General features: G+C 44.5%; 1 protein-coding gene across 3 annotated transcripts; it reads right to left on the bottom strand.

Moving 5' to 3' along the window:
• Window positions 1-388: 388 nt before the first annotated feature.
• Window positions 389-12654, bottom strand: bap1 (BRCA1 associated protein-1 (ubiquitin carboxy-terminal hydrolase)). 3 transcript variants are annotated; one of them, XM_042339658.1, is made up of 18 exons: window positions 12565-12654; window positions 10973-11002; window positions 9962-10016; window positions 9247-9379; window positions 8977-9096; window positions 8457-8518; window positions 7743-7885; window positions 7479-7557; window positions 7223-7343; window positions 6319-6321; window positions 4996-5143; window positions 4674-4858; window positions 4244-4383; window positions 3545-4005; window positions 2669-2847; window positions 2071-2163; window positions 1762-1834; window positions 389-1254 (listed from the first exon to the last, which is right to left on the bottom strand). In XM_042339658.1, the coding sequence occupies exons 1-18, from the start codon at window positions 12599-12601 to the stop codon at window positions 1121-1123; spliced, it is 2196 nt and encodes a 731-aa protein (XP_042195592.1). In that variant the 5' UTR covers window positions 12602-12654; the 3' UTR covers window positions 389-1120. The 3 variants fall into 3 exon arrangements, with proteins under 3 accessions (XP_042195592.1, XP_042195595.1, XP_042195593.1); XM_042339661.1 differs by having other exon boundaries at window positions 2717-2847; XM_042339659.1 differs by lacking the exon at window positions 6319-6321.
• Window positions 12655-13320: the final 666 nt, after the last annotated feature.

Here is a 13320-nt window from a genome sequence, read left to right as displayed (position 1 = left end):
ACTTCAGCTTCCTTTAATAGTCTTACTTATAATATAACAGAGGTGATGCGTTAAAAGATAAAGTGGAGAGTGGCAAAATGCCACAAGATGTTATATAGTATAAGTTATTCTAACTAGCCAGTACTGCCCTCTCTCTTGGGTTTAGGTCTCATTGATGAGCCAAACAAGCCTGACAATCACTAACACTGTCTTGGATTGCTACACACCTGACTGCAAGCCATGTGTCTGGGTTACCTGAGGTGGAATACCTTTCCAGTTCACCCCAAAATACATTGTACTTTTGCACTGAGCTAACAGCACAGATATGTAACCTCTATGACCTAATGCTGATCCGGGCAGTCAGTCATATTACCCAATATTGCAGCAGAAAAGCTCAAGACCCTGTACCTTTCATTTCAGGTTTGTTTCAATTTATTGCTCAATGCAGCCGTTTTAAAAAGTGCTCTTTAATTTAAATTGGCAATTAATTCAAAATTCAAACAAGAAACCTCCAAACAAAGATACCCCAAGCGAGTATCCAAACCCTCGGTGTTCTTCTACATGTGTCGCAGCCAACTTCAAGCAACCAACTCCCTTCTGAGCCCTCAATCCAATCAGTCAGTGTCAGGGTTGTAACAGCAGAACAGTTGTCCTTTCCCTGTCCACAAAATAAGTGTTCCCCCACCCCCCAAAATGAAATGACGAGGGATACTGCTCACCCAGGGGTTGGGTTGGGTGGGTGGATCAGATGGAATAAAAGCAGTTCATTCAGTCTGCGTACACAATAGAAGCCAGATCAAGGCTATACCTCCCAGTGTAGTTTGTCATGCTTCTGTTGGTAAGGGCAATAAGAAGATTGGGGTGGGGGGGGTGGTCAGCTTTGTGCTATTTTGTTGTGGTCCACGTTTAGAAAACAGTCTCCTTGACACCACTAGCCTTGACTCACTGACATTCTACCGCTCCCATCCTCAGTTTTCTTTTCCAAGCCAGATCCAACATTAGTGTAATTATCTGTCCTCTGCCGGGGACAGACAGCCTGAAGCAAATGGTCTCAGGACCAAGAGCTGTTGTCAGACACTCGCAGAGAATGCTTGGGTGCTCAAGCATGACGTCCGTGCTAATGTGCAGTCAGTCTTTAATATCACTGCCGTTTGGCTTTGTACGGTCTGGAGCGTTTCCGCCGATCTGGCTTACGCTGTTTGTGGAGACGTCCGATGCTCACACCCTGCCTCCGGCGAACAGATATGTTCTGTTCCACGAGGCTTGCCAGCATTCCTAGGGGGTAAAGTGAACAGCCACACGTCAGCAACGCAGCAAATCACACACAGAGCAGTCAGTCATCGAAGAAGATGAAAAAAATCGGTAAATGTCAGTTGAAATGAGCTGATTTTCACAAAGATCCAGATTTTAAAATTGGGTTCGTAAAAGCTTGAGTTTCAGGTCACAATTGATGTAAAACATTCACTCCGTAGACCAACGCTTGAGTCAGATTCACTGGACAATGCTAAGTTATGAGTTCACGCATAGTTGGCTTCAGAGTTACAGGCAGGACTAACCTTGGATACGTCCTATGTTCATATGAAGACAGGATACTTGTGACCTTAATGCTCAACAACAGCAAATTACACTTGCACAGCTCCCTCACAGCCCAGGGCGCTGGGACTCAGTACTTGAGCTGCACGAGGATTGCAACTAATGGTACACTGACCAGGTATGAACGTCTCCTTCCCGACTTCGAAGGAAACTGTGAGTCAGATCATTTGCCTGTCACCAGTCTCTTACCTTCCTGAGCCAGCATGGAGATAAAGGTACAGATGAACTCATCATAATTGTGGGTCCTTCGCTGATCATCGATCTAATTGGAAACAAGAGTTTTTTTTAAAAAAAAACAAACCGTCAACTAAGCAATCCATTACCTTACTTAATAACGTCCAACAGTTTGAAATGATGGGATGATATTCTCCCTCCATGGAAGCTCAGTGAAATCCAAGCACTATCCCTGCAGAGATCAGCTAACTGAAGCACGTGATAATGATTCAAACCTGTAACATTTCTAATCTGCATTGCTCACGGAAGACAAACTCTATTTACCTTATACTTTTTCCGCTTTTCCACCTCCTCCTTAAGGCACGCCTCGTAGTTGGAGATCTCAGCCTCTACACACTTTAGCAATGCCAGCAACTCCTGTAAAATACAGAGAGCATAATTAGTGAAAGGAAATGAAGGAAGGCGAGATAACCACCCCTTTTTCAGTTGTCTTTGTTCCCAGATAAATCTTGCAGTAATCTACCTCCAATTACTCTAACCCACCCCTGTGTAGAAGGGTATTAGATTATACAGCAGAATCAACAGTAAGTCTGTTGAACGAGTTTTTAAAATAATAAAGGGATTCGATAAGAGTATGTACAGAAAAACTATTTACTTGAGGTATAGATCAGCCTTGATCTTGTAGAATGACGGAACAGGCTGGAGGGGCTGAATGGCCTCCTCCTGTTTCTATGACTCCTAAGTGCCTTGAGCTCATGTGATATGTTAACGTCGGTTCCAGATAAAACAAAACTATAGTAAGACTGCCATGTAGAGCAATGACTACGACAAAGATACAGAGCGAAGCCGGAGATCAGGAACAACCTACATCTTTGATTCAGTTTGTAATTGCCACATAGCCGGCCGCAGATTCGGAACCTACTTTTGGTGAATATTTTTCTGCAACATTTGGTTCATTGTTCCCACTCACTGGCGATCTCTCCTTCCGGTCACACAATGCTGAGGACTCTTTACCGTCTTCCATTTTGATTTCACTGGGGCTGACTCCGCTGTGAGCCAACGGTGATCTTTTAATACCGTCTGTTTTCTGCTGCTCTATAACTGAAACGGTGGCAATAAAGAGATTCAGTCAAATTTGATAAGCCAAACAGCATGTTACTGAACGTTTTCAGGGGAAACGGGTACAATTGGCGAACAGTTTCAAAGAAACTTGTAAACTATATTAAAAAAAAATTTTAATCAGTGGTAACGTCATAGCTTACCATTGTGACAAGCCTGGTAAAGCTTTGGCTCACAGTCTACAGGGCATGCATTAGCCTGGCTCAGTTCCTAACTCTCACCGTGGAGTCAGAAGATCGTGGGTTCAAAGCCCACATCTGGACTTTGAACTCGTACTCCAGTGCAGTGCTGGGGGTATGGCATATTGTTGAAGGTGCCTTCAGATGAGACATTATACTGAGTTCTGGTCTGCCTGCTCAGGTGGACAATAAAGATCTCAGGGCCCTATTTAAAAATGGTGTCCTGGCAACATTCCTTCGGCAAAATTGGCCATTTGCTTCATTGGCTGTTTGCGAGAAATTGTGCGTAAATTGTGATAGTCACTACACTGTACAGCCAGTTCAACTCAGGAGGATATTTTATAGCCATGAAGTATGATATCACAGAGCCAAGCCCGATCTTGCCCTCACCAGTCATTCCCCCCCAAATTCATTTCAATCCTTGCTCTTACTGGTCAAAAAAAAAGGCTCTTTACATCCTCATTAAAGAATTGAATTCCCTTCATTTACTGAACACCTACCGGTGATTCCAAGAGTCTGCAGCACTCCTCCCTCTCCGAGATGCAAAAGGTTCGTACTAACAACCGGCCCAAGGTCACGCACGGCTCGGTTATAGCGCATACAGTCCACTCGTGACAGGCTTTCCTCCTCCCCAAACAACGCTTTGGAGATCTGAGAGGTGACGGGGCTTGAAGGGCGGGTGGGATTCGCCGACCGGATGGGGGAGCGAAGGGGAGAGTTGAAAGCACTTCCGATTTCTGAAGCGGTGTCTGTGCTCTCATTGCTGGGGGTTGGCGAAGGCTGGGAATGGACAGCGATACCACCCGCAGTGGTTTTTATAGAGAGAGGAAGAGACAAGTCCTTCTGCGATTCCTTTAGCTTCTCGGTCAGCACGTTGATAGTGTTGGGTTGAAGGAGGGAAAGTTGCTCGTTAGGTTTACTGGGTCTCTGCTCCTGTAATAATTTGGTTTTCTTTTTATACCTGTACATAAGAACATAAGAACATACGAATTAGGAACAGGAGTCGGCCATTCGGCCCCTCTAGCCTACCCCAAAAGCATAAATAAAGAAAATCCCATTAAATTCTCAAGCACTGTAGGAGAATACTTTTTCTTTTTGGCGCATAGCTGTGTGTGTGTGTGTGTGTGAGTGAGTGAGCATGTGTGTGTGTCTGACCTGATAGTTTTGTGTGTGTGTTGGTGCAAGCGTGTGTGTCTGACCTGACAGCAGTGTTTGTGTTGTGACAATCATCCTCATCTTCCTCATCGTAGTCATCATCGACTTGATTGTTCAAGTAATGGTGATGCTGCGAGACTGGTATTCGGCCATGGCCAACACCAGAGGCGAGATCTTCCTCTTCCTGCAAAGAAGCAACACCCAAATTTAACGTTACCGAACAAGACCCCAAACTAAGCTCCGCTGTGGGCCTTCAGCACGCTGGCTTGAACCAGTGGGATTGTATATGCAGTTACTCAGTTTACAAACAGTCTATTAAAGAATATTGACGACACTTACTTTTGTTAGCCAAAGAATTTAATCTCACCCGTGCAGTGGGCATCACAAGCTCACTCGTGGGACAAATTCTTTGAACTCTGATCAATGGTATTAGGTCGGACTGTGAACTGTTAGCAGAGAAAGTGAATCAACTACCTGCATTGGTGACTTGGCATAGTTGTGGTTATCGAGAAAAGCAGGAAGACGTTGTGGAACAAGACTGGGGGACGGTTGTGGTCCATTCGTGCTGGGACCTGGCGTTTTGGTTGGAACGTTGGGTTTGCTTGATGGGCTGGTTGTGGAAATCGGCTGAATTTGGGCCACAGGGTCTTCAGTGGATCCTGAAATACAGAATGGAGCTTATTACGTGTTCACACCAGACAGGCAATGAACCCGCGAGTGAACAACCATTTGCTAGGACCGACAAGTTTTAGCTCTGTAGCTAAAACAAACGTTTGTAAGTTAATTCAATACTGACCAGGCTGTGCAGTGTCCTGGACAGGCTGGGTCTTGACGGCCTCGATTTCAGCTGCAGGTTTTTTTAAGGCTTGCTTCGCTTCCTCCATGGCCTGAGCCTCCTGGGGTTTCTGTGTCTGGATCAGCTCCGGCTGAGTGACGTGGATTAGCTTCAAAAAACAAAATGCAAGGTGAGTTAACACGGTTACCCGAGGAACGCATGGTTCACAAGGAAGGAAAAGATGGGATTATCCCCGGATTGAACCAGCTCTGAGGAGACATGCCTGGCAAAGCCAAGCAGGTTTGCAGTAATCCCAGGCATTGTTGATATTTGACCAGCCTGTCTAGCTCACTGGTAAGATTTAGGGTGTAGATATTTCCTCAACCCTGCAAGTCAAAGCCCTGATGGGTAAGACGAACCTAGCTGAATAAATACCAAAAAACATACAGTACTCTGTATGGGTAAATTGCAGGATTACCATTATATACCTCAATGATAATAATACTTGCATTTGCTCTAAAGCCTTATCACATTATTGAAACGTCTCCAAAACTGTTTCTCAGGATTTACTGCAGATTGTAATGACTGTGCATTTTTGTAGGTAAAGGCAATATAAAGCTTTGTGACTTGGGGGGGGGGGGGTCAGCATCACAGCCAAGCCTGATATTGTTCCCATTCAACATTCAACACATGCAACATTCCCACAAACACACACACACACTCTTTCCAGCAGGAGACACTGGATAGTGATAAGAAGCAGGCAATCCAGCTGATTTTTCCCTCCCTAGTCCAAGGTCACTCAGTTAACTCAATACAAACCAAGGATCAAATCTGGGATCTTCCTAGTCTGTGTGGTTCAACTACACAAATACCAACTGACCTACTGGATGAACATAGATCTATATTTTTTTCAAAATACAGAAATGAAAGCCCTATTGTCAGATTATCTTGTCTTGAATTCAGCAAGACGCATGTACTTCAAAAAGAACATACATTAGCACAGTGAAGCCACTCATATCAGCCTTGACCTTCCTAATGGGACATTGCTGTGGGAAAGAACATGCAACTGCAGTTTATCCATCATTATTTTCCCAGGAAGAACCGTTGGGGAAGTAGCTATTCCTCTAAACTCATATTTTTATGTTGTTGGAATTTCAGCAGCAAAACATTATCACTAAACCCATTCCCGTATCCAAGCCTTTCATGTCCTCCTGATGTGAAAGGCGCTATACAAATGTGCTGCGCTGGCATGCTAGTAATGGAAACTTATTAAATCTGCAATGTAAGTTCGAAGTTACTTTTACTTGAAAGAATGCCTGGCAAATATTCACGGCAGTAACTTACCGTCTACGAACGTTGGAGGGGGAGGTAAGGAAAAGAGAAGACAGAAGGAGAAAGGAAGAAAAGTGAGAAGGGAAAGAGAACAATTAGTCCATTAAAATACAGGAATGTTAAAGCTGTGTGTGAAAGTAACAGCCGAGCTAAATCACTGCTTTGTTAGTGGGTCAATTGATTCAAGGATTAAGCTATGGATCAGCAGGTGACAGTAGCCATGACTTTACTGTCCCAACCACAGGCCAGAAGATACAGCCTTCCTTGGGCCATTGGTAAGAGCACCTCCTTTGCCAGTAGACCTCAGACCTGCATTTGCCTCTCACTGTCAGCCCCAGTCTCGAAACAACAGCATAATGTGCAATGACATCCCATGCATGCTGGCAATCTCACTGCTTCTTGAGCCCACAAATGTGCTGGACCATTGCAAAACAGAGATAGGGAAGGTTGGAGACTAAAATCATCTGGTATTCAGGAAGAGCTGTTGGCCTTCATGAATCTGATCTCCAACAATAAATGCACGGGACATCATCGAGTACGGAGGAGGGTGGCCGAAGATGTGGTTGAAGAGGAGGCTCTTGAGACGTGCCTTGAAGGAGGCAAGGGAGGGAGCGAGGCGATGGGACTATGGGGATGGAGTTGCAGAGGGTGGAGGCAGAGGCTGAAGGCCCGACCGCCGATGGTGGGACGGGATGGAGCCTGCTAAGCAAGCGATCAAACAGGTAGATATGGCTTATCAATATTTTTTTTTAAAGTTACATCCGGAATTTAAGGAAGAAAAGACAAGTCATTTACTTAACAATGTTTTGATAACCAACTAAGATTGCAATACAACAGAAAATCGTCCTTCCTTTACTGGGGCGCGAGTTTCCAAATCTAACCCGTGACATCGGCTCTGAACGCATGATCAGTGTACCTGCTGTAACGCCTCCAGCACTGTTTGCCGGTTCATCTTCAGAAGGCTCAACTTTGTCTCGTACTTGATCCTTCGATCGGGCACCACTGCCATCAGGTTAAAGCGGATATCATACGGTTCTCTGCAACAAGAGTTTTCATTCACAGTCATAATATACAGTCAACTTACTTTACAGTATATTCTGCGAAGCGCTTTGAGACGTCTCTAAGACGTGACAAGGCGCTATATCAAATGCAAGGATTATTATTATTATTACCCAGCAGTCGCGAGTCCTATTCGCTCCATTATAACTCTCCTCGCTTTGTCTGTCCACTCTTCATCCTCGCCCCATGGCCCTGGAAACAGAAGAGTTCCTCAATCTTCAGTAGAGCACACACTGTGCGAGGTGTGAGAAAGCACTCCACAATCAGAGCGCCTCGTGGAAGCGGAGCCAAACTTTTGTTCAACTCGCTCAACAAATGAAACAATATAGATTCAAACCTTATGTTAATAAGTAAGACCATGCACAGTAAAGTTATACCGTGGTCGATGGGGTACGCTTTCAACCCATCCAGTTCAAAGAGTCGACCGTTAATGGGAACGTAGCTGACAAAGTGAAAGGCCTCCATGGTCCGCACTGTGCTGATCCCGTTCTGTTTCTCTGGTAGGTGTCGTGGTTCCGGCCTAGAAAATGAACAAGCTCGCATTGTTGTCTAAAACAATATTGTGTCTGACAAATCACTATTAAATCTCTGCCTGATTCACATCCATTCATGTGGAGTGCTGTAGCTCAGTGGTTAGAGCACCCGCCTCGCAAGCGAGAGGACCGGGGTTCGATTCACGGTACTGCAAAACGTTGGGCAAGTTTCCTTGGGTTGTGTGTTTGCCTAGCAGTAAATAGGAAGCCGTTTGTTAGTCGATTGAAGGTTCATTTTTCCGGAGGTAATAATTCCCTCAAAAAAATAATTGTGTCACTTAATCCATGGCTGTTTGTGGGTCACTGCTGCGTGCAATTGGCTGCCGCGTTTCGCCCACAAAACATATTATCAATTCACTTTATAGTATATTCTGTGAAGCGCTTTGAGATGTCTAGAAGACGTGATAAGGTGCTATATCAAATGCAAGGATTATTATTATTATTCAAGCAAGAGGTAGAACTATTTACACGTTTGATGCAGATCACAGGCTCTCAATGTTAGGGGAGAAATATGGAGAGAAAAGGAGAAAAAGCACCTCTGAAGACAAAACACCTTACCTGGCATGGCTGTTGTGGGCCTTGGCTAGTTCTGGAGCGTTGCCAATTGCATAACCTTTGCTCTGTGAAGGGAACAAATGGTCACTTACAGATTCCTAAAACATCTGCAAAAGTAGCTTCACGATTCGCCCAGTGACCACTCGATCGAGCTTCATTCAAACATATTGTGGGCTTCAGATTCTGTGCCTAAACAGATTTTAATCTAGTCACACTTTAGAACTGTCATATTTACTCCAATCTAAGTGCAGATTTTTTTTCTTTAATAAGTAGGTCCAAAATCAGTCACACGACATAATGTTGTCTTTGAATTTCAGCATTTCAGTACTTTGAATTTTGACCTAGAATGAATTTGTTTGAGAAAATCCAGCACCTGGCAAATAAATTTAGTGTGAATCCACTTTCATTCCAACTGCCATCTGAAATTCCTCATAGTTTTGGCACAAAGCATTTCATAAAAATATCTTCAAAAAAATGCATTCAAATTTTAGTCCGGCAGCATACTCTCAGTAGGAATCTTTACCTCTGGACTGAATCCTTTAGTGAAGTCTTTCATCCAGCTGAGAGTAGGACCCAATTCCACGTCATCGCAGTTCAGAAGGACACTGAGCAAGGCATGAGTCGCACACGAGTTTGGGATCAGCTTTGAAACAAGATTAAAATATTTTGATTAGATGGGTGGGAGTTCCAGTGGGTAGAGACATATTGGCATAGCAGAAATTTGTTGAGAACCTCGTCTGCCTTATTTTCCAATTCCAAAAGGTAAGCAAACACTCGTAGTGTCAAAAATTACCTGATGAGCAAAAAACATGTCGTTAACAATCTCCTCATCGATCACAGACGTCTCATCCACCAGTGGCGTCACCTTCCGTCGCGACCTGCGCTCTTCAATCCATTTGAACAGGAAGATGAACCCATACACTGGGCTGGAGATGGAAGAACAACGGATATCAGAATTGCAATGGTCAAGTAATTACTTGAACAATATCATTAGCTCAAGAACAAGTTGTGTTTATATAGAAACCATTTGGGGGCAGATCCCAACGGTGTAATGAATAGTTGGGTGCACTTATGGACTGGGAGACTAGCTCGAATCCTGAGTTTGTTGGTTTGAGCCAGGGGGTACATGGGGAAGGCTAAACTGGCCCAAGCCTTTCCTGGGATAGAGGGAGGAAAGACAGCCAGTTTTTAGTCACCTGAATGTCGGTAAAAGTCACTGTCATGGCTCTCACATGAACAATGGTTACTTGAGCATGGTGGAGGGCTCCCATGGAACACAACCCAGAGGACCAGGAGCAGAGGCGTATGTCAATGGGGAGAAAACTGGACGCACTAAACTTCTTTTAAAAATGAAGCCATCACCTTACCAAAAGGACACCTATTGTAAGACTTGCTTAACAGGAAAAACAGTAGTTGTTTAATTCTCTAAATGTCTACGTATTGATTTAAAAATCAATGTTTCACAAAGATGTCCATCTCCTACCAGACGGCAAACAGACTGGACTCACCCCTGGACTTTACAGTGTAAGTCATAGATCTCCTCCACCTGAACCCCTTTCACACCTGCAAAGAAAAGAAAAATCGACAATTTGTCGCACACAATAAGCAAAGCATTTATTTCAGCAAATCGCCAAACTTGCTGCTCAAGCTCTTTATGTCAAATATGTGAACAGCTATAGGATCCTGCCAAGTCCCTGTATTTTCCCCCATCTTAGGTTCAATGCCATTTTCTAGTTGAATTCTGGTGTTTGGAAAGGTAGCAAAAGTGTACCTCTACTTCTGAATGTCTTATATCCACACAGTAATATATTAACAAAATAAAGTGGATCTGCAGTACACCAGAGCATTGCTGATGACAGACGAGAAAGCTTGGCTGTTTGACAGGACTCGGAGGGGCAGACTGGTCATTGGGAGCAGGGATTCTTCCCACTCAGCTTCCGTTCACCCTGTAAACCAAAGATGTAACGGGTGTAGGGTGGTCCGAGCTGGTCAAGCAGCAGGAGCTTGCCAGACATTTACGATCAGATGGAAAACAGATTGGACTAGCATACGGTTTTAACTGGTTGAACTCCAGCAGTAAACTAACACCCTCTGCAGTCCCCAACCTGCTCCTAATACTAATTTCTCCAGTTAAGCAATGTGCATTCCTTCAGGGAGCAAATGTGCACTTCATTCCACATACAGGAAATACTCCTAAGCTTGGTGAGATGTTTCCGCATGTGTCAAGGTGCCTGGTTGACTAAGAATAGTGAAAAATATTGCCTTACTATTTAGTATAACACATATTATTTTACTTGAGTAGCAAAAATAGAAAAGATTCCACTACACAATGAAAAGATTGCTACCGCAATGTTTTGTGTAAGTTAGACTTCAGCTAACATCCGTCCCAACATGAATCTACACCAAATAATCTCAATAAAGAACAAAGCATGGGGAGGGCCTCTGGAAAATAATGTCCACTGTTTATGCTTTTAGAAACTCTTTGTGATCAAAGTGGACACGATAAACAGGGCACTTACCAAAATCCTCTACCAGTAGGGTGAAGAGCCCTGAAATCAAGAACAAAGAGAAACCATGAATACAAACTGCAGCTTCCAGACATTTTCCTACACAAGAGAATCCTATACAGTAAATGCAAGTTGTTTTTGACCAATATCAGCCAATACGTGTAAGAAAATACAACATAAATCATAGAAAAAGAAACCCCATATAGCCCACCAAGCCTACCCCTTCCACAAACAATGCTGGAGCTGTATTACTGTGTGTCGTAGCTGTAATGCTCTGCACTGGAGACTAATAATAATAATCTTTGCATTTGATCTAGCATCTTATCACATCTTCGAGACGTCTCAAAGCACTTCACAGAATATACTGTAAATTGAATTGACTGTATATTTGTGGGCAAAACGCAGCAGCCAATTGCGCACAGCAATGTCCCACAAATAGTCGTGGATTGAGTGGCTGATTTATTATTTCTTTTAAGGAATTATTACCCCCGGAAAAGCGATCTGCCAATCGACTAACAACCGTGTTCCTACTTACTGTTAGGTAAACAGAGGTGTGTGGAGTAAGGAAACTTGCCCAATGTTTAGCCCTGTCCAGGAATCAAACCCAAGTCTCCCGCTTTCAAGGAGAATGCTCTAAACCACTGAGCTACAGGACTCCAGTAATATTAGCTGTAATGCTCTGTACCAGAGGCTGTAATGCTGTGAGCTATAATGATGTGTAATGAAGGCTGTGATGCTCTCTACTGGAGGCTGTAGTACCCTGTGCTGAGGCTGTAATGCCATGAGCGGTAATGCCCTGCACTGGAGGCTATAATGCTCTATACTGAGGCTGTATCACTGTGAGCTGTAATGATGTATAATGAAGGCTGCAATGCTGGAGGCTGTAACACTGTGAGCTGTAACACTGTAATGCTGGAGGCTGTAATACTGTGAGTTGTAATGATGTATAATGAAGGCTGTAATTCTGTGAGCGGTAATGCTGGAGGTTGTGACACTATGAGCTGTAACACTGTGACTTGTAACGATGTATAATGAAGGCTGTAATGCTGGAGGTTGTAACACTGTAACACTGTAATGCTGTAACACTATGAGCTGTAATGCTGTAACACTGTAATGCTGTAACACTGTAATGCTGTAACACTGTAATACTATGAGCTGTAATGTTGGAGGTTGTAACACGATGAGAGCTGTAATGCTGTAACACTATGAGCTGTAATGCTGTAACACTGTAATGCTGTAACACTGTAATGCTGTAACACTGTAATGCTGTAATGCTGTATAATGAAGGCTGTAATGCTGGAGGTTGTAACACTATGAGCTGTAATGCTGTAACACTGTAATGCTGTAACACTATGAGCTGTAATGCTGTAACACTGTAATGCTGTAACACTATGATGCTGTAACACTGTAATGCTGTAACACTGTGACGCTGTAACACTATGAGCTGTAATGTTGGAGGTTGTAACACGATGAGAGCTGTAACGCTGTAACGCTGTGAGGCTCAGCGCCGGGGACGGTAACGCAGTGAATCGGAAGCCTCTGCCCCCCCGGGAGGGGGAGGGGGAGGAGGAGGAGGAGGGGGAGGCGGCGCCCCGCGCACTCACCGGGGTCGCTCTCCAGCTCCAGCCAACCTTTATTCATCCTCTCGCTCTGGTCTCCATGGCCGCTCGCCCCGACCAGGCCGCACCTCCCAGCATGCGCCGCGCGCGGCCGCCGGGTGCGCATGCGCCGCGCGCGGCCGCCATGCTTGTGCGGGGCGAGAGGTCCGCCCCGCACTGACCTCTGACCCCACCCACCCACCCCCAACACGTGTCCCCTCCTCCCCCCCCCCCACCCACCCACCCCATGTCCTTCAGTGAACAGTGAATGAAATAATAAGCAGCTGAGTGACCAAATTATTATTGTTATCATTAACAATAATAATAATAATCAGGCGACAAGCAAATTGCGAGGCAAATAAATAAATGCACACAGGCGTGGAGACAAAAGCGTCGATTTTTTTTTTTAATCGAATAATTTCAGTACAATCTCTCATGATTACAACTCCCCCCCACCCCCCACCCCACGCCGCCACCGCCACCGCCACCGCCCTCCCCTCGTACAAACGCACACATAGAAAACGTCTTTATAATCAAGCGTCGAAGTCTCCGGAATGTAAAAAAAAAAGAACGAAGGCAAATACTGAAGTTTAAGATTTTGCAAAATTTCCAGTGATTCATCAGAGTACTTGCGAGGAGCAGACTGAATGTGTAGAAAGTAGGCTTTCAATCAACGATCCTGAGAGGTTTCGAACTTCTTGTATGCAGCAGTGTCTGCTTTCCTGACTGGCACTGTGAAACCCGATGGCACGACCTCCGAAC

This window comes from Callorhinchus milii, unplaced genomic scaffold (genome assembly GCF_018977255.1).
Source record: "Callorhinchus milii isolate IMCB2004 unplaced genomic scaffold, IMCB_Cmil_1.0 Scaffold12, whole genome shotgun sequence".
Taxonomy (NCBI): domain Eukaryota; kingdom Metazoa; phylum Chordata; class Chondrichthyes; order Chimaeriformes; family Callorhinchidae; genus Callorhinchus; species Callorhinchus milii.
The sequence above is the reverse complement of the archived record's forward strand: the minus strand, read 5'-3'. Positions and strand labels throughout refer to the sequence as shown.